Genomic DNA, 27,463 nt, shown 5'->3' with positions numbered 1-27,463 from the left:
ACACTGCCAACCTTCATTTATATCGTTGGTATTTTTTTGACAATTCCAAATTATAGTATTTTTTCGCTTTCTCGATCTCACAAGTAAAAATAGCGTTATCACTACCTTATATGATTCCTTCGAATACTGCTAGTCGTATGGATTTTGCAAGTTCTTACAATTCATGTTTTACATATAAAAAACCTCCACAGATGTCAGGACGTATTCCTTGATTGTATAAATCTGAATCCAAACATAGCAAGGAATGAAGCCCTGAAAGAGAACGTCTTTATGATCATCGTTTGTCTGGAATTAAGGATTCCAATATTTCTTGTTGGGAAACCTGGAAGCTCCAAGTCCTTGGCGAAGACCATAGTTGACAATGAAATGAAAGGATTAGCTTCGTCGTCAGAGCTGTTGAAGAACCTCAAATCGGTATGAATAAACTTACTCTCCATTTATTCTAAAGTATTATGTTGATATTGTAGCTTCTCCATGTGTATTAATATCTTCAAGCACGAAGGCGAAGGTACCGAAAAGGTACCCAAATATGGTGTATTAAATTATCTATTGCATAACTCGAAAATCATAATGACTCAGACATGTACATCCTTTATGAAAATCACCATATTCAACTATGCAATTTTAGAACAGAAAATAGTTTTAAAAAGTATGACACGCATTGTTTATAAGATACGTTAACTAATTTCTTTTCTAAAAGTAAGTTGTAATGGTGAATTTCATAAAGGATATACATTTCCGAGTCACATTGGTGTTAAAGCTATGCAGTAGATAATTAATCCACCATATTTAGGTAATCGTTTTCGCAATGATTATATTGGATCTTACCTTTACTGCATGTCCATACCATGTATCATGATGGTTTGTTGAATCTATCTCTTAAACATGCCCTGTTTTTATAAGGCGGGATATTTATATATGAATTAAGAATATGCAGGTTTTCGTTTTGTGGTGTCATATTTGGCTGATCAGAAGTATTTAAAACGTACCATCTATCTAATTCATAGGTGTCCTCATATAACATTCATTTTCAGGTGCAAATGTGGTCTTGCCAGTGTAGTCAGCACTCGACAGCAGAAAATATCATTGAGACATTCAACCTTTGTGCAAACTTCCAAAGAAAACAACAACTGGATAAGAAAATCGGCGTAGTTGTGCTTGATGAGGTTGGCCTTGCTGAAGACACCCCATCAATGCCACTGAAGGTACATATCGGACATTATCTTAATTTGTTGACAGTCTTTCTTTTGTAATGTTTTGCATATGTTGTTCCTCATTATATTTGTTTTACTAAACATAAGGTAGACTGTGCATAGAGGCTTATTTGCAACGTAATGCAATATTCCAGAAGACCCATAGCCTTTATTAGTTTCATTTTATTTAAAATTCTGCCATCTTATCATTTCAACATCGAAGTTTTCTACTTTCTGACTCAGGGTTACCCGTTATCATACTCTGGCAGCACACATTGAATCCGGGTTTTATATTGAATCTTTGAATTATTTCTGTGATTTTGAAACCGAAAAACACAAATCTGGTCTTTTTCTCAGACATTGCATCCATTACTTGAAAATGGTTGTATTGAAGATACAGATACGCCAGCTGCTTGGAAAAAAGTGGGATTCATAGGAATGTCCAATTGGGCATTGGACCCAGCAAAAATGAACAGAGGGATATTTGTGGTTCGAGATGTCCCAAGTATATTGGAGATTGAGAAAACAGCAAGGTGGGTAGCTATTATTAGTATAACTTAGCACAATATCCTACCAACATATATCATACAAAAGCTACAAGTTGATTGTATACTTAATTCTTGTGCTCGTTATCCAAATCAAAAGAAAACACCCTTTTCATCACTCTTGGTGTTTTAAATTGCAGGGAAATCGTATCAACAGACGACATGACACAATTGATCATCCCTTTGTCTGAAGCATATTTGGACCTTTTCAAAGAATGCTCCAAAGAAAGGGAATACTATGGGTTGAGAGATTTTTACGGGTGAGTTGCATTGTTGATAAATACATGCTGAAACAAAATCACTTTTACCTTAACTTGTCCAGACTGTCATGCGCACTGTGTGCTATTAATGCATATACTATTAATGTATATGCATATCATTGCTCGGAAAATATCTATGCAATGCACAGGACAATGTGCCAAACAGTGGCGGCTAGGTAAATCTTTGGTGTCCATGACGGTGTGTTGTCATAGATATTCTAGGTACTTGACGAGTTGTCAACCATTTCATCTTGGCGATATCCAAAGGATATCACCAGTCGCGTGACAATAATGCCTGAACCTATCTGAACTCGATTCTTTTGTGTAGTGCATAAAAACACACAATATCATGAGACACACTGTGAGAAACGTGTTTGGTACATGATATACGAAGGTGTTCATCACATCTAGTTGGTGGTTGATATTAAATACATTGTGACTTACCGAAATTCTTGTGTTTCATAAAGATGTTGTCAAAAGACATAATTCGAGCGTTAATACCATTTCATATCGTGCTACCAATGTCAACGAATGCCGCTTTGCAAGAGTAACATACTGGTAGTGACTGTCAAGAATTGTTAACCAGATTGCATCATTTATTTTTAATACTCCAGCCTTATCAAGCAATTATCTGCTGTATGTAATGCCCAAGGAAGAAAACCAACCTGGCAGGAGTTGAAACACTGTGTTTGTCGTAATTTCGATGGCCACCAGACATTGAACGCTATCGACTTTTTCCGTAGGCGCTGTAAGGGGATTTGTTCGTCGCCAAAAGAGGAAGTAAGTTCATGTGGATTATCTTGAACACAGCAAGGTTCAAACTTTGTAAATATCAAATTGATCTGCTGTTATTAATCGTATGTGTAAATACGTGAGTGAGTGAGTGAGTGAGTGAGTGAGTGAGTGAGTGATGGAGGTTCTGTATATATAAAAAGTATGTCGATCATGATGAAAGATTTAATTTACCTCGATAAGTTCTCTGGCTTCACCTTTCGTTACTGCTTGACCTATTGGGTCAAAGACCTAATGACTAATTTGTTTGAGAAAGTATAGAATCGTTATAGAAATCTCACATTCTTCTTATGATTATGCTTCACAGAGAAGTTTTGAGCATGCGAGCGAATGATCCGCATTAATATTTCATATTTGTCTACATACCCACAGTATAACATAATTTGAATGCACTGGAGGAAATACATATCGCTAATATTATCTAAAAAACCTCAAACTGATATCTTACATAGTTATTGCTTTCATTAACTATTTACAACCATTGTTGATTTCAGGAAATCCTCCAACAGAAGAAACTATTCGATTGTAAAAGTTTTAATCTTGTTCTCACGAACTTGAAATCTGTGGCCTCCAGTGGGTGAGTGAACGACTTCAGTCTTCGTTTATAGTATAATTATCAACAGGAATAAGGTGGCATTTTGATCATCCTTATTGGCCGGAAAGAATTTGGTACAGACATATGGGATAGTGATAAGATTTGATTAGAATTCAGCGAAATTCTGGCATATTAATAACAAAAGATACATATTATCTAACGAAGTCTCAGGAAAGGATTCTATTAAATTAATTGATTCTTAGCATATGCATAATTTACAGTTGAAACAATGGGTGATACATTTTTAGTAGATTTTAGAGCATGTGTACATCCAGGAGGAGTTGAAGAAGATCGTAAAGTTTGCATTCCAAGACAGAACAGAATGGAATGTGCAAATATTGTAAGGGTCGGCAAATAGAAGACGAATATCACTTCTGTTTATTATTAGTTTGTACTCTAGATATCGACTTGCCTGAAAAATACATACCTTTATACTTTTATAGAAATCACAATTGTCAAAAACTCCACCTTCAGATGCAATCAGAAAATATAAAGCTGGTTAAATTCATACTATTATGCAAGTATAAACGGAGGGAGAGACACAGTGTAGATATTTAATGTTGTATTGTTATTGTTATGTATCATCTTGTAAAGATAATTTTTCACAACTATCTTGTGTCTTTTTGTCAATAGCCTGAAGCCAAAATACTGTACACACAGACACACTTAGATACACAGACAGACAAAGGCACACTTATACACACAGAAGCAGACACAGACACAGACACAGACGTATTACCATTAAACATGTTTATAACATCAGCATTAACCAAAAAGGACATGTTGATATGGAATACAAAAATGGGATATGATATGTTTCTCTCCCGCGCAATCTAGAGGAGTGTATTACAATTGGGCAAATTCTTTGAAGTGAAGCCTTTGACAGAGAAAAAAATCATTGCATAGTTTTAAAAATACTTCAGCTTATCGGGAGTATCTACATGTAATTGGCCAGTTTTAAGGGTAAGAGTGATCCCCGCCTGTCATCCCTCAACTTTTTCTATTTTTATCATCTTTTGTGAAACCGGCTGTCAAATTGTTTTGTGTACATGTGACTTGGGATTTGATTTGAACTTGATTTGTTCATGCCAAGATGATATGAGTCATTATCTGCTTTTAGTGGATGTTTGATCAAAAATGATATTTTCGACATCTTCTCCAGAACCTATGGTCGGATTTGCTTTGATATCTAGTATGCACGTGCCTGCAATGGGTAGAGTCCAATCAGATTTGTCATGTCAAATTTTCGTTTCCTGCAGGATAATAATGGCGACATTCTGGAGAACAACCTAAGAAAAATTGAAATCGAAGTTCGTTATAGTACGGGTCGTCGGCCATTTCATGGATTTAACAGGACACTTTTGAGGCAATCATCAGTTATCTTGATGACAAAAGTTTATACCAAAAGTGTCCGGTTGAATCCATTAAATAGGCATGGATTCCTACCGTAAATGTCAGTCATCTTTTCATTTCAGGGAAACCCGTTATCTCATGTTAATGACAAAACACAGTGCCGCCCATGATGTTATTTGGCATTTGAAAGATGATACCGGTAAACCATTATTGAATGCAGAGAAAACCTTGGTCATTTTTGGAAGCCAACTGAAGAGAGACCAGGGATATACTCAGGTAAGCCGGCGAATAAGATATTGAAGGGTTGTCTTAGAACACATTTTAGACACAGTTCAATATAATGTTAGATGTTAATAGATGGGGAAGAAATATACACAGACTAGATGTATTGAAATGATTACTTTTGCTTACCGACCTTGTTTACAAATAATTCCTTGTGCATGATAAACAAATTTAAAAGATGTTTTTTTTCAGATAGAAAAGCAAAGTGAAGTTGTTTTATGTATTCAAAATCGACAATACATATCCATTTCCATCCGTATCGCCAATTTAATATCAATATCAAGTATATACTTCTAAATTCTTTAGATTTAACATATGAATAATAATTCTCGATACTTTTGACAGGTTTGCAGGAATATAAAGCGAATCAAACTTTGCATGGAAACTGGACAGACTGTCGTACTTATTAATGCCGAAAATCTCTACGAGTCTCTGTATGACACAATGAATCAGGTATGTTGTTCTTTTTTTCCTTTTGGGCATTCATTATTATTGAGGAATACATCTATATATTTTTGTTTACAATTTTGGTTTACAATTTCTATTTGCTTTGTGGTGGTGTCTTTGCATTATTGTTGCTTCCAGCAATTGGGTAACTGTAGACTCGATACCAAAGTCTTCCCATTGCTGCATAGATTAACCAACTAATCATATAGGATTTCACTAAGTATCTTTGCAACTATCAAATGTAAAACACGTGGAATTATACATTTTCAATGTCTGTATATTATAGGGATATGACAAAGCCAGTTATTAGCTAATTAACAAAATATATCTTACTGTATGCTGTACATTGTGTATTTGTTATAGTACTACTTCGAGTATGGAAAGCTGCGGTATGTCAACCTTGGCCTAGGGACAAATCGGTTCAATTCACGTGTTAGTAAAGATTTCAGGTAAAACATTTCTCTTATTTGTATTCTTGGTGTAATGTACAATGACCTATGAACATCAGTTAAACAGACACAAGAAATTCTACACTGGAAATACTGCTTGCATACATTATCTTACTGTGATTTGCCCATTGTTTCCATTTAGTGATTTAAGGTTATTTTATATTGGCCAACGTATATGTTTAGGTCTTGGTTAAATAATAGCACATGCCAGCTTGGGCAATATCACAATTTAGTTCCTGTACAAGGCACCCTTTACCAAAATGTTGATGATACTCACAGCGTTGGCTTGGGTATCATCAAAAGTTTTGTAAAGGGCGCCAACCCTTGTACAGGAACTAAATATGTGATATTGCCCAAGCTGGCATGTTCTATTATTTAACCAAGCGTATGTCTTATTAGTTTTATTACACCGTCCACTCATTCACATGCCCACACATAGTTAGTTCGTCATCATTCGTCATCGGTATCACCGCACGGGCAATAGTCTAGGTCATGTGATTCGATTCTGATCAATGACAGCTTGTAAGAGCGTTGAGATGTAATAATAGGGGTGAGATGGTCCATTGTAAAACCATCATTTACATGAATCTAACATTGACCTCTGAGCAATAGTAGTAGTCTGAGGTTAATAAACATATCTAATTTTCGTAGAAAGATTTGTGATACACGTAATTACGTTTGATATAATGTCCAGAAGCTATGCAACTGCAATTAAACTTCATAAATGTTACACACAGTAAAACAGATGAAGAGAGATGAAGAGTAAACTTCGCTTCCTAACCTCTATCTTCACACACACACACACACACACACACACACACACACACAAACACACACACAAACACATACATACATACATACATGCATACATACATACATACATACATACATACATACATACACATACATACATGTATACATAGACACATACATACATACATACATACATACATACATACATACATACATACATACATACATAGACACATACACACACACATACATAATACATACATACATACATACATACATACATACATACATACATACATGCATACATACATGCACACTAGCCTCAGATTCTTAACATTTGTCGAATATTCTGCCATTTTTGTCATCTACCATTTTCACATGCATAATGTGAAATGCGAAGTTTTGCATACTTGTTACAGACTCATCATCATTGCTGAGAGAGATATTGTTATGAAGAATTACCCAATCCCACTGATCAACCGTCTGGAGAAACACTATCTAATGTTTGATGATTTATTGACAACATCAGAGCGTAAAATGGTTGTTGAAATAACATCATGGGTAAACTCGTTCAGTGATTTCCAGCATACGGGTCAAGCATCAAGAAGGTGAGGTTTCCCTTGACCAGTAATACTCTTCATCTAATGTTGAACTCAATAGCAACCATATTTCTGGTATATGTTCAAGTACTGTCAATGCATGTAAACAGGGTTACATTTTCATCAGTTTATTGACGTATTCGACGCTTTGCAAGTGGTTACTATGTCAAGTGTCAAAATAACATAACGAAATGTAAATTAGTAAATTTACATCTGTATTAATGATTGCATGTAGGATTAGCATTCCAGACATTTGAGTAATCTGTAGATTTTAAATTAAACTGAAGGCAAATTATTCAAATCGTAGTATTATCTATGTTTGACACAATATGTGTCTGCATATATCGTATCAACTAAAATTAATGATTAATTATATAATGCCAAGTGCATTTGAAAGAAACGCATTTCACCGAATTAATGCAAATTTAAAAAAAATACAATTTGTATGTGATTTTGCCAAAAGCGTGATGGAATATAAATATAAGCCAGTAAATGTGTTCATTGGACTTGGAGAAGACTCAATTGCAATGATTGTCCATCAGGTGTCGATTAGAAAGGGTGGTCAAAGTGAACAGGTAAGATATCTAAGCAAACTATAAACAAGTTATTGTGCTGGGCAGGACACGTGTTTCTGAAATGGATGACCAGTAGTTCCCTTAAGAATGATGTACACAGTGTTACGCGGCTCTTAAAACGCATATTGAATTAATTAGAAAAAGAGAAAAGTGTTTCCAAATAACTGCATGAGTCTTGAGAAGAATTCCACCCAATTTTGTATTTTGTATAAATACTAAACATTATATTTTACAGGGAAATGCAGTATGAGTGGGTACAATAGTGTATTTTTTACTGAATGTTCTTTAATAAATGTGCACTTCTATGTCTCATTTATCACAATCTTTCATAGGAATAAAAAACACGTAGCCAAAGTATTATGTATTGTATTTTCAAGTTATATCGCATCTTTCCAACCGCGTGTTCATTTGACCTTTCAATATTATATAATAATGCGACAAGTTTTATTATTGCTCTTTTATAAGTTAATATTTCTGTATTTTGTGTTGACATGGTGGTAATTAAACACTGTGCTTTGATAATATATTTTTCTTAGTTTTCGATAGCTTAACATTCAAATCTTCATGTTGTTAATATAGGAAATACGTGAAGCAGTAAGAGCGACATTGCTGCAATGTTGCACACCAGATGCGGTAATACGTCTTTCACCATTAGCTGGTACTACCACAGAGATCCGTGAAGAATATTTCATAAAACAACCTCACTCAAGTTTAATCCGTTTCCTTGACGAACACATCAACAGTGAACCAAACAAAGGAGATAACAAAAACAGTGGAATACTTGCACAGGTATAAACTATAGATAGATAGATTTGAAATTCTTCATTCAACAGTATCAAGCAAGATACACAGTGCAAAAGTGCAAAAGTAAAGAGTAGAACAGTCCTGATAAATAAATTCAACCCTGACGTTTCGAATCAATATTCTTTCTCATAGGATATCAAGCCAAGATATATAGTAGGTCATTACCTGACTGTATATATATATATACAGCTGGTTGAGTGTAATATTAATACCATTCCAAGACAAGAACACTATTTTGCATCACAATAACCTCTGTCTTCAGTATTTAAAGTGTAACATAACTTGACTTGTTTGACAGAACTGGAGACCCACCGATGAAGAGGAGCTCAGTCTCTTCGAAATATTTGGATTAGAACTGTATGGTTCATGATATTATATATATGTATATATATATATATATCACACTAAATGTTTCTTGCTAGGATGTTTCATTCAGCCTTACCTGGTGATTTAACACTTATATCCAGTCACGTGACCAAATATTGTTTACAGTTGATTTCATTATTCCCATAGGTGGTAGTCTTTTGGATCCAGAAACTCAGTTTGTCTTGCTATATCTTTAGTCAGATTGTTTTGAAATTGGCGAGGAGAGGGATTTTATTTTTAATAATATTTTTTTTATAATCATTAATATGTATTAATGATTATGGCTTTGCATGTAAGTGTACGCTGTATCCCATTTTTTTTCTTACTTACATGATGTGTCCACACTGTCTCAAAATGTATGTCATACACCACGTTTGTTTATTTGCATTGTATGATCTTCGCTCTTGCTTTAAATATTGAATAACGTGTTGTGTTTCGTGTGAAAAGGGATGGATTATAAGTTTCGAACTTTTCTCCAGTTAATCGTTGACAAACGTTGATTTGTATGTATGGTATGTTTAGGTGTATATATAATCAATCATTTTTACGGTAGGTTACAACTCATGGTAAACTTCTAAATGTCAATCGAGATCTGACAGACTTGCCAAGTTTTTATCAAGGCATCATGGATGTCGTAAACCTACAACAGTTCACCTCAGAAGAGGAGATTAGAGAGGTCCTTCAGTAAGTATTAAGTAGAATACAAACAACCGTTTACTTCTACGGTTGATTTAATGACATCATATATTTATAGTGACAAGTGACAGCAGATGGTAAACGTCAATTTGACAGAACAGAATGTCTTATAAAAACCGATTGATACTATACTAGTTCCTTATCACTTACCATCAACTTCACCGTGTACTTGATATTAATAGCATCTTCACTCATACCACGTAACATGTATATTGAACACATATTGCCTGGCCATGAGGGCTTTAACACCCGTCTATTACACCCGAGGGACTGTGAGTTACCAGAATCACATGCTATTTCCCGAGGCCAGTCACGAGGAGGTAATGAACGGGTGCTATAGCCCGAATATAGGCCAGGCAATATGTGTTTTATAATATACCTCATGCTTAAACGTCAGAAGCTGCCATTTCGACCTCTTGTGAACTCGCGGTGGTCACGTGACCATGTAATAGTTGATGAAACTTTTCCCTTAGGGAAATAGTCATTCTATTCTAGCGAATCATGGCACAGCATTATCACTGGGTATATTATAAAGATAAATATTTACATATTAAGGTAACTTATTGACACCAGAGTAATAGGAGCAGCTGCCATATTTGTTGTTAAGTATATGTTAATTGCCAAATACCGTTCCATATCTTGCTGCGAGAGGTATTTTTTCTGGTATAACGGAGAGCCGGAGGCGAGCCGTTATACCAGAAAAATTACCTCGAGCAGCAAGATGTGGAACAGTATTTGGCAAATAACATACTTATACGTCACCTGCGACTATGAATTCATTTTTGAATGTCTAAAAATGCTGTTTCATGTTAAAATAAAATCACTTCCGCGTTATACTGTCGAGCGTAGTATCATGCACCTCTCTGATAACTGCAATGCGGTTGTTTACATGTCAGCCTTAACTTTATCATCCAATCAGAGTGCGCGTTTGCTCAGTAGTATGACGTAATGTTTACTATTTGCATATCACTCAGCGATATATTCAAACTTAATAACCATCAGCTGAAAAATGAGTGCGTCTTTGTTTTGCGTACTGTATTCCATTAAATGTACATAAATGTTCGTGATATGCTTTGTTGTTCTAGTTAAGCAAAAATTACACCCTTTGTGGTGGTAATTTTCATATCCTTCATAAATTTAGGAATTCATGTTTACGATCGCGTGACGACCGTGCGTTCGCCGTCACTGGACTTTCACGGTTGTGTGTGGAATTTTTGACTATTTCCCTGTGACATGAAAAGTACAGTTCAAAGACTTGTTACAATGTATACAACGGTGATATTTTGTTCGATTGACAACAAATTTGGCATTGGAAATGCTGGTTATAGCTCGATCTCTAGTTGTCTGCTAGATTTGTTTACAAGGGGACGTGTAGTGATCACGTGATACAACAAGCAAAAATACGGCTGTTGGTGAAAAATACGCCTGTGTATCTGCAGGGCTCTCGACCAATCAGAATGCGAGATTGGTGACAGGTGACGTATAAAGCTCGATATTTACTGCATAGCTCATATACAACTATAATATGTCGACTTCATTCAAGAGCCTACGTAGCTACTCCATATTGTCAGGTGCAAGCTTTTTATTTTTTATTTTTTTTTTAAGGACATATTGATCTCTGACTTTGACCTTAACCTTCAGATCGAGTTATCAACATCACGCTAATTCTAATATTGAAACACTTTGTGGCATTTATGTGTGACCATTTTTTCTACTCCAAATCTTGGGCATAGATAATAAAGAACTGGAAATACACACATGCATTAATTTTGGTACTCATGTCATTTTTTAGTGACTGGCAGCTATATTTGCTATACAAATGAACGACTATATAAGACATGCATACTTCATTCAAGTGTCTTCTCCTGTATTATACTGTGTTATTTGTATATACGGTTTTGTTAAATGTGATAAATTTCTTTTAAATCATGTCCAGATACTAGAGGTGACACTTAAGAAGGGACACACACACTCGCGCATGCACGCACGCACAGACACATACACATATATCATGCTGTTGCTCAGATCACATCTATTACTTATTTATCTTTATATTTAAAGCTGGACTTTACCTTCTGAGTAAGAGTTTTACAGATTTTTGACAGAGCCACGAAGACTTATTCTTATTAAACCAGGACATTATTTCATATATTACATTTCTAGGGACTTTTATATGAATAGTGACAGTGGAACGAAGATATTGGTATTCCAGCTTGCAGCAGACACAAACAACTTCAGATTGATACCATTTTCTCGATACCTTATTCAAGATGAATGGCGAGCAAGACCTACATGCAATCGGCATGTTGTACTTGTTCTTCATTTCTCTAGAATTGGTGAGAATGTACCACTCAATATACCCATAAGTCCCTGGTTGTCAATACACATCGATGAGCTCCGCAGGCCAACTGTCGACGCTCCACAAATAGAACGTGTTGCATTCAAGTCACCTAGTGGCATTCTTTTGAACGAAGACGATGGCGATATAGATAATACTGCTATCCTTAAAATGTGTGTCCAAAGTGCAGTAGGTAAAATAGAAAACCAGCACGAGACGGAAGGATCTCATCAATTGTCCAAAGAAGACATAGTGAGTGTCCTTCAGGACTTACTGAAACCGGGTTTCCCTTCAGGTAGGAAAAGAGTTTGATGACTATGCAGCCATTATAACCTTATCGCCAAAAACACATTCGACTCAATTATTGTATCTAAACAAGTCTATTGTTTCCTTGGAAAATGCTGCTCGGCGTAGCCAGACCAGCTATTTACGAGTATGTAGAAATTTCCTGTATGCAACTGGTGATATGTATTTAGGGTTACCAGACACAACTTTTTCAATAAAGAAACATCTGGCTTCACCTTGGTCAACTAACATGCTGTTTGAGGCATATTTAAAAACAATGTCTTCACCAATGTAACATTCGCTCTGCATCAAATACAATTATGATAAGTGCATGCTCATATGTCCAGTGACGATTCCACTTATAGTCGAAGGGAAAATGTCTCCTTGTTCAGTTATAATTCTATTACTTAGACTGTTCGTTAGCCAAAGCATTCATCTTGGTTGTATTTAGTAAGCCGGTACCCATCTCCTGTTAAGAAAATCTATCACTGGTTTGTTAGAAATGTCTTATTGTGCTAATTGATCTAACTAAAGAGATGACATACTACTTGAATTGCATACTAGGCTAGAATATACACAGAAACGCTGTTCAGGGAGAAGAAAATACATGATTGCTGATGGATGATGCTCAGTTAACAGGCCTAATGAGACGTTTTAGAAACTATGCTTAGTGTGCCACGCTTTGCAGCGATCACCAGACGACAGGCATAATGATCGCTGTTAGGTGTGAAACAGCGCACAGCTTATTTCTGCCTTACTAAATATTGTATCGCTCAACATATAATGCGTTTAACACAATTTACTTCAGCATGGACGTTTTAAACCCCCACCCAACCCCCAACACACATACTTCAGTTTATTTGAAATTCTTTGGTATTTAGGAAATACTTTCTAGCCAGGACGTTCTATACTAATCAACATTAACTCACTGTCTAGTACCTTGTACCTTGTACCTTGTAGTCTTCATTTCCAAACTTAGTCTACCAGGGACTCTAACTATATAATGGGTGGGGGGGGGGGGGTTGACAAAATGGTAATGATTACAGACAAGTACTGTTTGCCCTAGTTTTGTATATAGTTTGGCACATTTAAATTTTGTGATTATAATCGTATGTTTTGTATGCATTTGTTAACTAGAATCAAAGTCATTTTCAAAGGTTGTGACAAAACGCCTCTGCGGTTTACTGAAGCAACGAGAGAACAACCTTATTGGCAAAGGTACCCGTTGGGCTCATAACGAGGTCCGTTCACCAAGTGCCTTGATCGCTGGTGGTACAGTAAGGAAAACTCTCATTCTTAAACTATGCAATGAAATTGCGCCAGTGTTGGCAGAGTTGATTTCATACATGAACAAAAACAATGGCCTCCAGCAACTGAACACATTTAAACGAGGATCCAAAGGGCACTACTCAATGTGGCTTTCCTTGTTCGAAGATGATACTATTACACCCATATACATTGACAGCTTATTGGACCACTCACTGTCACGTAAGGTTCCTACTCCGGATGTTTGCAACAAAATGAAGACCATAGTAAACTGGAAATTTCCATTCACGTGGGTTGTTCTCGAGGCTATCAACGAAGTTATACATTCAGCAGAAAACTTGCAATGTAAGTACTTATGTTTAGATTCAATATTGGTGTTCAAACTATTAACGTTTGGCATTATCCAGTAGATTGTACACCATGATTTAAGTATATTGCTTTCATTTATTCATTTCGTCAAATCAACAAATCTTTCTTTTCAAAGACAGTTTTTTTTGAGGTTTAGGTTATGCATTTGATTATTATTGTTATTGTTGAAAAGACTGCTCATAGTGCCCAGAAAACCTGCAGTTTTGGCAAGTAAATAAAACCGTTTATCATGTCACATACACATAAAATGTAGTAATATTGTCAAACATTTATTTCAGGTGATGATCAGTCCCAAAGACTAGGACTGCGATTGTGGAATATCCTAAAAAATGGTTCCATCGGTCGCACGATCACAGACCATCTACAAAACTTAGATACTGACTGGGATGAAATACTGGATACATATTTGCACGACTTCATCCATATTGTTTACAAATCCGAGGACTCAAATGAATATAAGGTATTCTGTAGTACTGTATCAGTTTTCCTTTACAGTAAGCGCGAATAAAGGTCACTTAAGCAATAAGACTTTTTAGCGCTAATTTCTTAAGGGATGTAATGTAATAAATATTATCTTACCTTATGTTCCTAAACATGCGTTTTCATTTAAGTCTTTCATCTTTATCTTCACTTGATTTGACATTTTCTTATTTCTATAGTTCATATATGTCATTCACCAACAGCAGGATGATAATTTGCATATTTATATTTCTAATCATTAGTTGTATACCCGAAATACTAAAATATGCATTATTTCCTTATTTTCTTATAGTTAGCCGCCCAACTCATTTTGAAGAGGGCACGGGAAACTCTTCCAAGTCCTCCTGAATTGACCGAGACGCCAGGAGAGAATCACCGTGTTAACCTTGTGGATATACACCTAGCATACCGTAATGTTAAAGGACGACTTGACAATTTTAGTCGCTTGCTACAAACTATGCCGGACGTACTTGGCGAACTAAACGCCCTTGAGGGAATTGACGAAATGGTGAGAATCACATTTCATTTTTTTAAATTAAAAAAATGGAAAGGAAATGATATACATACAAGTTTCTAGCAACACATATATTATAGCCGTATGTCTTCCCCTAGAAATATAGTGTGATCTGAAATCTCTTGGTAGAGGTAACCCAGTTCGATATCAGATGTATCATGTATTTGCATTGGTATAACAGCATATAGATTACATGTTGGTCGGATTTTTGGCTGCACTAATTATTCTCTTTTGTTGTCCATCAGGATGTAGATGTCATTGCCCTTGACCATTGTTTGGAAATGCTAATTCCTGACGAATCCCAACTAATGAAGGCGTCATATCGTAAAAAGTGGCTTAATGTTTTACTTCCCAATATAGGAGCTGTTGCGCAACAAATGTGCATACAGAATGTACATGACATAACTAGCGCAAATTCATCTGGTCTGATAAATTCCTGCAGGTAAATGAAATATTCGTTAAGTAAAATACACGATTTTACCACCTCAAACCTACACGAAATATAACTAGAAAATGTGCGTCCCCCCGTACCGCCAGTAGAAATGTATGTATGTATGTATGTATGTATGTATGTATGTATGTATGTATACCTACCCGCCTACACGTCTGTCTGTCTGTCTGTCTGTCTGTCTGTCTGTCTGTGTGGGACTTCCGTTGAATGCTATGTATTATAGCCTTGATATTGAGTTATATGGTTGGAGGTCAAGGATACAATCAGCACGACGCGTACCGAAGTGTTCGGTTATCCTTGCACCGAAGTCATATAACCTATAATATTTCCATTATCTATGTCCAGGGATGCTATCTTTATGCAGCAAATTTCAAGACAGGAACTAAAACTTGACTTGACCTGAACGGTCCTTAATTTCACACACAGTGTTATTGTAAACAAGCGACGACTTATTACATTTAGATGTAATGTGGCGTGGTCAACCTCATATCGAAAACAATGGATGTTCGAATATACAATACGAATATGTTTGTTTTTATAAAGCTTAAATGTGTATGTTTAACGTGTGTTTTTCACAGTGTATCAACATATGCAATGTATCTATACTATAGATTTATGGAGTGTCTAATATCCATGGCTATACCAAGTGAATAATAGCGTGGACAAGCAGGGTTTCCTTTTTTGTCTCATAAATCTAGAATCAAATGGAATGCAATTTCAATGATTCGACTATTCATGGAGCATTTGTCACCATCGGATGAAGATCTTACAGATAATGACGTTAGATATCCATTCAGATTTTTTCAGGTAAATGCAAATCTTTTGTAGAATTAATCGTTTTAGGTAAGGAAGGTCAGACGTTTGAAAAAAATGATATGTCCTCAAAGTAGTTCATTAAATGTATTACAAGGCATGAAGCGAAAAATGAACTAAATAGTGAAACGTCAACATATATGTGTGTATAAAAAAATGCGCATGGCACATATCTGGTCATCCTACGTCACGACAAGGCATGTCTACGTCACTGGTTCTGCTGTGTTCGAAATACGAGTCAAAACGTTCAAAATTGCCATTACTTTCCCCGATTTTCCTTTGATATTATCGGCAGTGGTATAATTATGTTATTCTCCAATATTATTCTTCATTCTGCCGTAAAAATACTTGTCTAGCGACTCGTATTGACAAACGCCCCTTTAGGTCACTCGCATTTCCCCAGGCTGAACGAAGGAAAATATTGAGGAATAACATCTAATTATTTTCTATACATTCAGTCTCTGCTGAAAGAAAGAAAGGTATCCAAGATTGATCATTTAAAGAAGGTCGAAAGGTTATTGAAGACATGCAACAATAACATTATAAAACGACTGTTCAGGTAAGGGATCCAGATGTTCTGAACTCTGGATTATCTTTTCTTTTAAAAATCAATAAATATTATTACTATGCACTTAGTAGGCTACTGAGAAGTAATATTTATGAACAAGTATTTGTCAAGAGTTTACACTTGCTTACGTTATAACAATTGCTGGGTGAAGTGTGCGTTAAGACAATGGATTGAGCAAAATCATTTCATCACGTGTCTAATTTACAAACTCTTTTCTATTTCATATAAAGGGAACAGACCTGCTTAGCTGGTGAACATAAATTGGCCAAAACACTAATCATAATTTTGGGAAAACCATATTGCAAGGACTGTTTCAAGGCGGAGCCTCACAAATCATCTGAAATTCGTGAAAGTCGTGATGAAGCCTTCGAGAGAAAGTAAGTGACAATTTATATGTGTAAACAAAGATAGCACAACAGTTGGAGTGTTTATAAGTGTGAGGGTGAGGTATTATAATGTCCAACACGGATAAATTTGACTTAGATTTAATTTTGGGAAATTTATGTCAGTTGTGAGTGGGCATGACAACATGCTGGGGAGTGGGACTGGGAGAGGAGTGTACAAACCTTTTCGTATTACTGATATTAAAAGTACTAGTAGACATATATCATCAATGTATTGTAATCTACTTTGCTTCCAGTATCGACGAGTTAAAGGTATACCAACATCGTTGTAGCCTGTTCCTTCTCGAATTGGTGTCAACCTTTTATCTCAAGAGTGAGGGAATTCAAACAGTTGACAATGGAATGATAGACAAGCTGTTCGGATATATAGCTATAGAAAGCGAGCTATACAAACCCGAGAGGTCACCCGTTGAAATTTGTAATGATACGTCTCCCGTCGTCCGATCCATTATGTTGCAACTTTTGCTTACATGCGGGTGGGTATTTCTTCCTTGTTATAGCAGATGCAAGCTAAATGCCTTCATACTAATACAAGAACAAGATTTGTGATTCTAGCTTGTTCATGCATTGCCTTACATGATATTGCGATAGCACTAAAGTGTGGTGGAATATCGATGGTGTTTTCTCTTGACAGAACATGGAAATGACTCTTATAATAGGAAAAAAATAAAATTTTGAATTAATGTCAATCGTATGTATTGAACGCCATTTGCACATGAACAATATGCTGTAGTATGAATAAATATGTGGCAAGAATATACAAGCAGAAAAGTATTAAAGAAAACATTCATAATTATGTAAAAATTGTTGTATTACTTCAAAACCACTCGACCATGGTATCTATCTTTATGACACAATACATTTAGGATTAGGTTAAGTCTGTGTTTGTGTAAATGCACTATTATGATAATTACTTTTATATAAAATGATCGAAATGTGTCACAGGAAGGAAAAAACTGAAAAGTGTTTACAATCTCACTTCAACGAATGCCTAAAATTGGACTTGGATATGGATAACGATCCTTATGGAGCAAACGCGTCATTGGTAGAGTTGGTCGTGCTGTACTCACAATGCATCGAGGTGAGTTGTTCATTACAACTTGGTCATCAAACTGGCTTTCGGCATACACATTACCTCAGTGTTAATGGGGGCAATTTTGCAGACGACATAATTATCTACAATCAAGTACAAGGACATGAACAACTGCAATGTCGACAATTATAAGGCTGTTACTATTTGCTTTATAATATGATGAAGGTTATATGAAATTATAAGATGTAAATATTTTTTCATAGGATTCGTTCGTAAGCAGAAAAGGTGTTTACGAAAGTTTAGAGGAGGCTTGGGGAAGACTTGAAAAATATACAGAGCAACTAAAGGCTTCTACAGAAGGACGATCTTTACTAGTACAAGATATCCAGGACGTCGCCATCATTCGGTTTGGTCTCTGCTCATTGGCTAAAGAAATCCACGAGATTTATGAGAGTGGACAAATAATCAAACCTGACCACTCCGTACTGATTGGTATGACCACTGCACAGAGTATCATCAACGCACCCAAGTCTGTACACATTTCGAGTTTCCTTCTGAAGCAGATTTGTCGTAGATACAGCTCGGACTACCTTGTTAAGATAAAAGAGGACGAAGCACTGAACTGGATAATTCCTCCATTTTTGAAGGAAGGGAAAGAGGTAAACATTAGCTAAAATCAAAAGCAAAAGCCAAGGTCATCGCTCTTAATCATTTTAAACGTACAGCGAACAATTGTATAAAATGGCAATATGAATGTCCGACCAGAAACCATGTATAATTATCAAGCCTTAAGTATTCACATAACTTGCTTTGAAATATGTCACCACAAATAATGTTTTACTCCAATTGTACAGGTCTCAAATTTCGATCCATTTGCTGTTCGCGGGAAATATTACAGCGAAGTAAAGCAGACAATAGCATCAATCCGAAATGAACAATGCATGCCAAATGATATAGTAGCAGTAACAAAGGTTTGCCCTTTCTCCTAATGTATAGTTTTACTGTCCTTAAATTGAAGCACATTTAAAAGTAAGTTTGAGAAACGAAAGTACCAGTTTAGTTAACGAAATGAAATTACAACGTTTTATAGACATGTGTGATGGGTATATGCGTAATCAAATAATAGTGTTTATCAGGGGGACTAAAGATTAGGTATTGGATTTGAAAGGGATTATCATATAGAGACATGCAAACTCTGCAACTTAAACCTTTGTCAACGGCCACTTGAAGTCATTGTTATTGAACACATACAGACTACACTCGGATAGGACATATAACATTATATCACAATGTGTGGTTATTTTGTCTTCCTGCTTTTGATGTTGCTGATTGTCCATTTCCAGAGACTAATGTCCACTTGCGGACGAGGTCATGTCCAGGTATGCCTTCTACTTGCATTGTTCCATCAAAGTGTTATCTGTTTTGAAGAAATCGAAAGACGATTACTGGTAAGAATATTTGGTATATTAAAAGGGAGCGAATGTATGTAATGCTAATTATATTTTCTGACCTTTCATTTACTGAAAAAATCAATAGCATGCAAAACACATGAACCATGCCGTTGTATAGCAAGATAATGTGTTTTAATTTGTCAACTGCAATTTTTCAGTTGCTTTTGAAAACAGTGCACTGTATAAATAGTTGAAGTGAATATTTCTCTATTGAGCATTTCATATGGGAAACTCTCGATGTGAGAATGAAAGTTGCCTTCAGCAATGTGAACCAAGGTTCTTTTCTAATACTATAAAAAGGTGATCTTCAATATCGTTTTAAATCATGAACCCTAATGTGTGTGCTTTAATGTTGTTTCATTTATACCCTTAGATGAGCAAATACTTTCGGGATGAAACCAAATTCAGCATTCTTTGGGACTCAACGGTAATATTCATTGATAGATGCAATAATACACATTGAATGAGATGTATAAATGCAATCGCCTGAGTTTTATAAAGAGGCAATTTTGGTCTACATGTACGAGATGTAAAAATTGCGAGTATATAATTATTATTAAAGCAGTGTATGTCGCTTTCGGTAAAAAAGACTTTAATTGCGATAAGGTGTTAGACGTAATAAGAACACCACTCTAGGAAGTAAGGGTATTTTATGTAAACGGTTGGTTCTGCAGTCATTTTCACATTACATGATTTTCACTTTCATGAAATTGGAATTATTTTTCGCCTTTAATGTTCTAGCAGTTGGACACTGTTCCTCATTGGTCTTGGCAGATGTGACTGTGTGTATTAGGTGAGCAATGAGTACTTATGACTCTAAGTACTTATTTGCCAGTGTACCACTGCTAGAGCAATAGAGGCGAGGATAAGTATCAATTTAGTGTTTCTTATCAATCGAGCAAAAATTACGTAAGATCATGACATGACTCAGCAGAACCCAAAGTTCAAGGACATATCTTTATTGTTGGATTAACATTCCCCTTCGTGACGCAGTGCTGCTTATACTGTACATTCCTCATTTCTTTTGTATATAACTTCCCTTTCACAGGACAGTTCCTCTTTCTTCAAGTTCCTTGATGGGGTGTTGGAGAGAGACCAGCCACAGGATGGCTTTTTCCTATTGCCAACACAACGTATATCAATAGATCGGTGGTTGACATCACTTTTAGTTCATTTCTATGCTGTGATGCGTGTTACAGTCAAAGGACGACCACTGGAACCATTGTTCTTATTAATGGATTCACCAGCCATGTTAAAGGCAAGTTGATTTACTAATGCTGTAGGGTTTAACTTTATCACAGGAATATCAAAGCTATTTGGTTGGCCTTGTAATGAACAATGGTTAGTTTGAAAAACAGATACTTGGATTAAGTTACATTCAAAAGGAAGTATATCTTATTACTCAGTCTACTAGACAATTAATTAAAGGCACATCTGTAGTTAGAATTCGTATGAAAAAAATAATTAAACACAATAGTTTGTTTTCATTTTACGATGCTTTTCTTATTATGTTATTTATGAAAGATCAATTTTTACAAGAACTGGCATATATGGAGATTTAAATAACAAATATCTCAAAGCATAATGGATTTGACATCTAGAAAGTAAACGTATATAAATCCGAAGATTTCGCGCTAAACCACCGTGGAAATGGCTCATATATAGAGGTTCATCAAATCTGTTAAATTGAACATGAGATTCTAAGAAATGATATTCTGTTTATGCAAATAAGCTTTGTAAACATGCTCTCGTTAAAGGATTCATATCTTCCAAGCATGCCAGATGACGATTTCCTGTCACTGAGACGAGCATTTACTGAGGAAGCAGGATGCTGGTATGGTAGGTAAAGTTTAAGTTACTTATTGGAACTGTCATTTATACCCGTAAAGGTTACAGGTATTAAAGTATTAAGAGGTTGACGGCATGCCATAATTATCCTTTTAAAATATCACATGACAGAAAAAACCGAAGGGAGAAGAAATGTCAATTTGTATAAAGCTCACTAATACAAAATAGGTGCGAATGTAATGTAAGTAATAAGTAATTCCGTATGTATCCTGTTCATCTTTTGGAAATTAAGTTGATATAAATATATCTACATCCGCAAATACTCTCTAATTTCAAATTTGTTGTTTAGTAAATGTTGAAGTAACCTACTGAATTTCCATTTTTTTCTTTATCAAAGCCTGTCCCAACGGGCATCCCTACTATATTGGAGAATGTGGTAAGGCCTGGGTTGGAGGGGTTTGTCAATGTGGTGCTAAAATTGGAGGGGAGATGCATAAACTGCGAAAAGACAATACAATCGCCAGGGAGTAAGTACATTATTTGTCATCGTTGTGGTTGAAATAAATGGATATGTGTACCTTCATATTATTAATTGAATGTGACCGTCTATGACCACCACGCTAAGGAACTGTGGCATATATTTGACGATACAATCACTGTAGTCAAATCGAAAATCGTATTAGTATTCACTTGGTATGTTACAATAACAAAATTCCGAACTACTAGACGCAGTTTGGTTAGCATTCCAATCAAATAATACCTTACACTTTCAAGTTTCTTGTGATCGTGCATTCGCATGTGATTATGTCTTTAAATCTTAACAGTGAGGAGCTACCAATGACAGGACATATTATTGGAAAACCAGAAGAACGAAAAGAAGAAGTTCCCGTTAGCTGTAGAAAGGTTCGCCCTGTGTCGTTTGCTGTCCTACGATTCATAACTCATGCGGCAATGTTTTTCGGATGTATACACCACCCAAAGGTACTTGAAAATATTCATAATACTTGGTACTCTTATTCGAGTTACACATTTTACACCCGATGATAAAAAGATGCTGTAACATAGTAAGTGTGATGTATACAAGCATGAGCAATGTTAGTACTAGAACAAGACTTTATCAGACATCAATGAAATTAATCAATTAATTAAAATCAATCAAATGTGTCGTCATCTTCATTTCCTAAACCCTCAGTATTCGCTGTAGATGTTTAACCCATTCCCAATGCCAATACTTAGACGCAGCAAATAATTGTTCAAAGACTGCCAATTAATGATTATCAAAGTATCAATAAACATAACACAAAGCAATATTCAGAAGATGTGTTTGTGTTGTCTTCGTGAAATTGTATTCCCATTACAAAGCAAATGGTATTTTCTGATAGATTGTGGTTGCCTTTCAAAATATTTGTTAATTTTAACTTTTCGGGGCCTTATATTGATTGATATCGAACTGCAACCCTCTGCACATTGCATATTATAATAATTAGAATATTACTTTCATTTAGGAAGTAAAAGACCTCATCCATCTAAAAGGCAAGTCCTCGCTTTCATCAGAAGAGGTAGTTGATTTCCTAAGTCAACATATGAAAATGGATGTACAGCTCTTAGCTAAAGCTATTGGACGTAGTGAAGAAGAAGCCAATTTGACCCTTCATCTCGTTCTATGTTCAATGATGACGCCACCTTGTGAACAAACAGGTATTTTTAATTAATTGTTTAATCATCTTTGAAAAGTTTGGCATTTATAGTCATGTGCTATTCGTGTACATTTGTGTTTTGCTTAGGGATGCATAACAGGGACAGCTGTACTGATGTCAAATAGTGTTTTTTGTTAACAAATGATTTCAATAGATATAAAACAATGTTTCAATGTGATAATCAGTTGCTTTTTGTTTCAAAACTTTGTAAATGTATGTGTATAGTTATCATAAAATTACGTACAAAACACTAGTGTGACCTAGAACAGAATAGATCTGAAATGTGTTTCCTTTGCCGATATCTATATAGTACATAGAGACATATTCATGTTTATTTATCCTCCTTATGTGTTTGAATGAAAATTCTCATGTGTCACTTGAATTTATTACTAACATTTTCTAGGTATCTTTTAACTTAAACCGTACGATTGTATATATGCAAATGAATGTAAATAAGAATGATATCCACATACAGTGTGATAATAAAGTAACAATCGTATTAGCCAGAAAATAAATTTAACAACTTAACATGTCCATAATGTGTTAGAAATGCAAGTTTAAATGTTTGGTGGTGGTACTGGAACGAGGCTAATTAATCATTGTATATTATTTACAGATTATAATTATGATGTTACACTAAATTCGAAAGAGGATCGAAGTAAATGGGAGCATATATTTGCACACAATATTATTGGTCCTGCTATAGAGGTATGTAACACATACGTGCCATTAGCGAGATGACTGGTCTAGAATGACACGTGATTACACGTCAGAAAATATGGAAGCTCCCTCCAAACTTTGAAAGCAAAAATGGCAACCAATAACATACGCATCATCACATGGAGATATATATACATATATAACTCTTCATGTGATGATGCGTATTTTATTTGGTTGCCATTTTTGCACACACACACATATATTTATATATATATTCTTGAGTATTTCAAGAATATCTGTATTAATTCCACAATTGTTTCATTGACATGTTTTTCTATTATCGAAATACTTTTAAAGGAAAGTTGTCTTCCGGGATAGTAAGCATGATAACATGCACATATGGCTATTTTCGAAGCGATCCATGGTATAATAATTTTTTTGTTTCCAGCTGAATACCGTTTTAAAAAAGTTTATTTCAAATTATGTGCTTATTAGTGTTAATTACAAATACCATTAGTGGTATTTGTAACAAAAGAACAGAAGTGGTATATGCTTTTGGTATTACGTTTCTTTGGTTGGTTTAAGTCCCTTGATTGGTTGGATTTGCCAATTTCACACCACCCCTGTATTTACAATATATCACAAAGTGCAAACTATACAAAATATCACGATGCTTCTTTTCAGAAATGTAGATTCAGTCGAGTTGCTTTATTTTGTGGTGGTTGTCAATAGACTATATGTTGGTATGTATCACTGTAGATATATCGTTTATTCATTTCAACAGAATCTGGAAAAGAAATTAGAAGCAACCACGATATTAATGGCTGAAGATGCTGAACTTGGTAACTAGCTTCTGTGTACATGATATATTGTATTGGCAAATTACTGTTTTTATTTGTGCAACTCTTCTCTCTCGTCCATGATATACAAAATGTGTGTAAACAGCTCAGGACTTAGCAGAAATACAACATATCTACAAATTAAATTTAGTTAACAATGAAAATAAAATTCTCAACTGATCACTTTATAACTGTTTACGTAAAGTTGTGTATATTCTGGTAAATCATTACAGTCACTGTAATAGTTAAGGATTTCACTAACAAAAAGTGTAATGAGCAAAAAGATTTCGAGTAATTCCAGGCACATACGTTTCAATTTATGGTAGCGTCTGTTTTGCTTAATTTCATATTCATTAATGAATTAATTCATTCATTCATTTACTTACTTATTAATTAATTAATTAATTAAAACTAATTAATTAATCAATCAATTAATTAATTAATTAATTAATTAATTAATTAATTAATGAATGAATGAATGAATGAATGAATGAATGAATGAATGAATGAATGAATGAATGAATGAATGAATGAATGAATGAATGAATTAATTCACACGTCAATCAATATGCCCACACTACGTTCTATCTTTACAGAGACTGGCCTACTTTCTGTAGCATTGTTTGAAAAAGACCGTCCTTGTAAAAATATCGTGCAGCCAGTATTCTTGATTCCATTCCTATGGCGATATCAGGCCAGACCGTCTCTCAGACATCTTAAAGGCATCTTGCAAGGAATCCAGGAGCAGGACAATAAAGTAAACTATCCAGTATTGTCCGAGTTCATGAAATCGGTAAGGGTGTATGGGAGTGTTTTTTCTAAACTCTACATCATCACATCTACCGACGACTTTCCACTCCATTAAATAAGGTTAACACACAGTGCCCTTCAAATTGTTTGTTTGAAGAAGCGAGTAGATTAGGTTAAGCTTACGTTGAATATCACGAAATACGTTCATAAAACAAATGCATTAGGTAGCTAGTTAGATATCGATTGGACTTTCATTTCATGACAGGCTTCTTATTATTCTATTGTTTCTAAGTTTGTTAAAACCAAAAATGTCGAAAAATGTCTGGTATAGAGATTGAAAGCTATTTTGGCTTGAGAAACAAAACGAACTGCATTCAACATTATGCTAGAATTGTATATTGCACTGAAAGTTGTTGTAGTGATTGTTTGATTTGAACGTCTGTATAAATTACAAATTGGATTAGATGCGATTTGTCAGTTAAGTGTTTTGTTGGTATTTCTATTGCTGCATTGTAATTAAGGGCATGATTGTTTCTGGATGTCATAAAACTGTTAAAATACACTAGTATTAGGATAACGTTCGTCAGTTAAATATATCTTAAGAGGCTTTTAAAGTGCTTCGCTTCTAATGTTTTGTTTCCATATCAAATATAGGAACACAAACTATGTGCAGTTCGATACCTCCCTGACATTGTGGAATTACAGATCTTACTGAAGCGTTTGTTTCACCTGAGAATATCGAAGAATGATCCGAACTCAAAATTCGATGCAAGTTCAACCATACGTACATTTCTGGATCAGTACGGTTAGTTTTAAATGTTGAAATATTACCACCATACCTTTTATGGCGGATTGTGACTAAAGCTGGAAAAAACATTACATTACACATACACACTTTAATATGCAAAGTTATAGTCAACAGTAAACCTTCAAAGATATAAGTATTTCATCAGACGTTACATTCTATTGCTTCTATAAATATCATGCACATGTGAACGTAGACCCACGAAAGTGACTCGGGTTCTTCCCCGTGGGCCCTTGAATTCCAGGTTTCCGGGTCGAGACATAGTAGATGGGTCATGTTTAAGAATCAGACAACCTACAGAAGTATACATTTGTCACAATGGATCTACTAGTAGAGGAGGGGTTGTACACATGAGAATATTGCAATATACGTGTGTCGTCACTATCAGATAATCTTACAGTCATAATGTTAAATTTTACAAATTGTCCTAACTTGTTTGTGCACATCATGTCACAATTAAACATTATTCAAGTCCAAAATTTAGGAAAAAAATTATAGGAAAACTTGGTAGTGAAACACATATATAATGTGGTCCACGTAACTAGTAAATCTTGTGTTGTGTATCCCCTTTTAAAAATAAAATCTTTTTCTGAATAAACAACCCAAACCTTAATAGGTCTTCCGCAAACACTCAATGAATCCCTATGTCCTGCAGGGTTTATGAATACGTTGCCACAATTATTGTCCAGACATTAATATTACTATTTTAGGTAATCGACGCTTACATCGATTGGTTCAAAGTTTCTCAAGTGCTTGGAAACTACTGAAACGACCAATGCTAGAAGAGGGGCTTACAGGTTCGTTTGATTAAAACTGAAATTTTCATTTTTGCAGGTCGTGTTTTAAGTAGGCTATTGTACAAATACATTTACTTGTCATTATTCATCTATAATACCCTTCATGTAGAAGGGTTAGAATTTTAGCTAATTCTGTTCATTTTAGTTAATGTGAAGTAGACCCTTGAAAGTGACTGAAGTTCTTCCCTGTGGGCCCGTGAATGTCTGGTTTCCGGGCCGAGACAAAGTAGATGGGTTATGTATAAGAATCATACAATCTTCAGAAGTATACATTTGTCACAATAGATCTACTAGTAGAGGGGAGGGTTTATACATATGAGAACATTGCAATATACGTGTGTTGTCATTATCAACGTCTTTAGATAATCTTACAGTCATAATGTTCAATTTTACAAATGGTTTAGATTGTCATGACTTGTTTGTGCACATCATGTTACAACTGATGT

At 35.2% G+C, this 27,463-nt stretch overlaps 1 protein-coding gene across 1 annotated transcript in view; it reads left to right on the top strand.

Moving 5' to 3' along the window:
* Nucleotides 1-27,463, top strand: part of LOC144436804 (E3 ubiquitin-protein ligase RNF213-like) — a 71,136-nt gene that overhangs the window by 39,176 nt on the left and 4,497 nt on the right. Inside the window, exons 32-68 of the mRNA XM_078125664.1 lie at nucleotides 192-414; nucleotides 1,035-1,205; nucleotides 1,551-1,726; nucleotides 1,879-1,998; nucleotides 2,613-2,778; nucleotides 3,285-3,367; nucleotides 4,861-5,014; nucleotides 5,366-5,473; nucleotides 5,831-5,916; nucleotides 7,089-7,277; nucleotides 7,732-7,843; nucleotides 8,423-8,632; nucleotides 9,567-9,697; nucleotides 11,873-12,342; nucleotides 13,470-13,943; nucleotides 14,246-14,427; nucleotides 14,740-14,955; nucleotides 15,207-15,403; nucleotides 16,111-16,219; nucleotides 16,684-16,784; nucleotides 17,024-17,170; nucleotides 17,434-17,673; nucleotides 18,143-18,278; nucleotides 18,494-18,889; nucleotides 19,085-19,201; nucleotides 19,574-19,678; nucleotides 20,055-20,108; nucleotides 20,730-20,939; nucleotides 21,439-21,520; nucleotides 21,867-21,996; nucleotides 22,294-22,450; nucleotides 22,975-23,167; nucleotides 23,783-23,874; nucleotides 24,611-24,668; nucleotides 25,262-25,458; nucleotides 26,070-26,220; nucleotides 26,931-27,017. Coding sequence (XP_077981790.1) covers nucleotides 192-414; nucleotides 1,035-1,205; nucleotides 1,551-1,726; nucleotides 1,879-1,998; nucleotides 2,613-2,778; nucleotides 3,285-3,367; nucleotides 4,861-5,014; nucleotides 5,366-5,473; nucleotides 5,831-5,916; nucleotides 7,089-7,277; nucleotides 7,732-7,843; nucleotides 8,423-8,632; nucleotides 9,567-9,697; nucleotides 11,873-12,342; nucleotides 13,470-13,943; nucleotides 14,246-14,427; nucleotides 14,740-14,955; nucleotides 15,207-15,403; nucleotides 16,111-16,219; nucleotides 16,684-16,784; nucleotides 17,024-17,170; nucleotides 17,434-17,673; nucleotides 18,143-18,278; nucleotides 18,494-18,889; nucleotides 19,085-19,201; nucleotides 19,574-19,678; nucleotides 20,055-20,108; nucleotides 20,730-20,939; nucleotides 21,439-21,520; nucleotides 21,867-21,996; nucleotides 22,294-22,450; nucleotides 22,975-23,167; nucleotides 23,783-23,874; nucleotides 24,611-24,668; nucleotides 25,262-25,458; nucleotides 26,070-26,220; nucleotides 26,931-27,017 — 6,230 coding nt within the window. The remainder of the gene's footprint in view (nucleotides 1-191; nucleotides 415-1,034; nucleotides 1,206-1,550; nucleotides 1,727-1,878; nucleotides 1,999-2,612; nucleotides 2,779-3,284; nucleotides 3,368-4,860; nucleotides 5,015-5,365; nucleotides 5,474-5,830; nucleotides 5,917-7,088; nucleotides 7,278-7,731; nucleotides 7,844-8,422; nucleotides 8,633-9,566; nucleotides 9,698-11,872; nucleotides 12,343-13,469; nucleotides 13,944-14,245; nucleotides 14,428-14,739; nucleotides 14,956-15,206; nucleotides 15,404-16,110; nucleotides 16,220-16,683; nucleotides 16,785-17,023; nucleotides 17,171-17,433; nucleotides 17,674-18,142; nucleotides 18,279-18,493; nucleotides 18,890-19,084; nucleotides 19,202-19,573; nucleotides 19,679-20,054; nucleotides 20,109-20,729; nucleotides 20,940-21,438; nucleotides 21,521-21,866; nucleotides 21,997-22,293; nucleotides 22,451-22,974; nucleotides 23,168-23,782; nucleotides 23,875-24,610; nucleotides 24,669-25,261; nucleotides 25,459-26,069; nucleotides 26,221-26,930; nucleotides 27,018-27,463) is intronic.

The sequence above is a fragment of the Glandiceps talaboti genome, chromosome 6 (assembly GCF_964340395.1).
Source record: "Glandiceps talaboti chromosome 6, keGlaTala1.1, whole genome shotgun sequence".
Taxonomy (NCBI): domain Eukaryota; kingdom Metazoa; phylum Hemichordata; class Enteropneusta; family Spengelidae; genus Glandiceps; species Glandiceps talaboti.
This window is presented reverse-complemented; position numbering and strand designations above follow the sequence as displayed.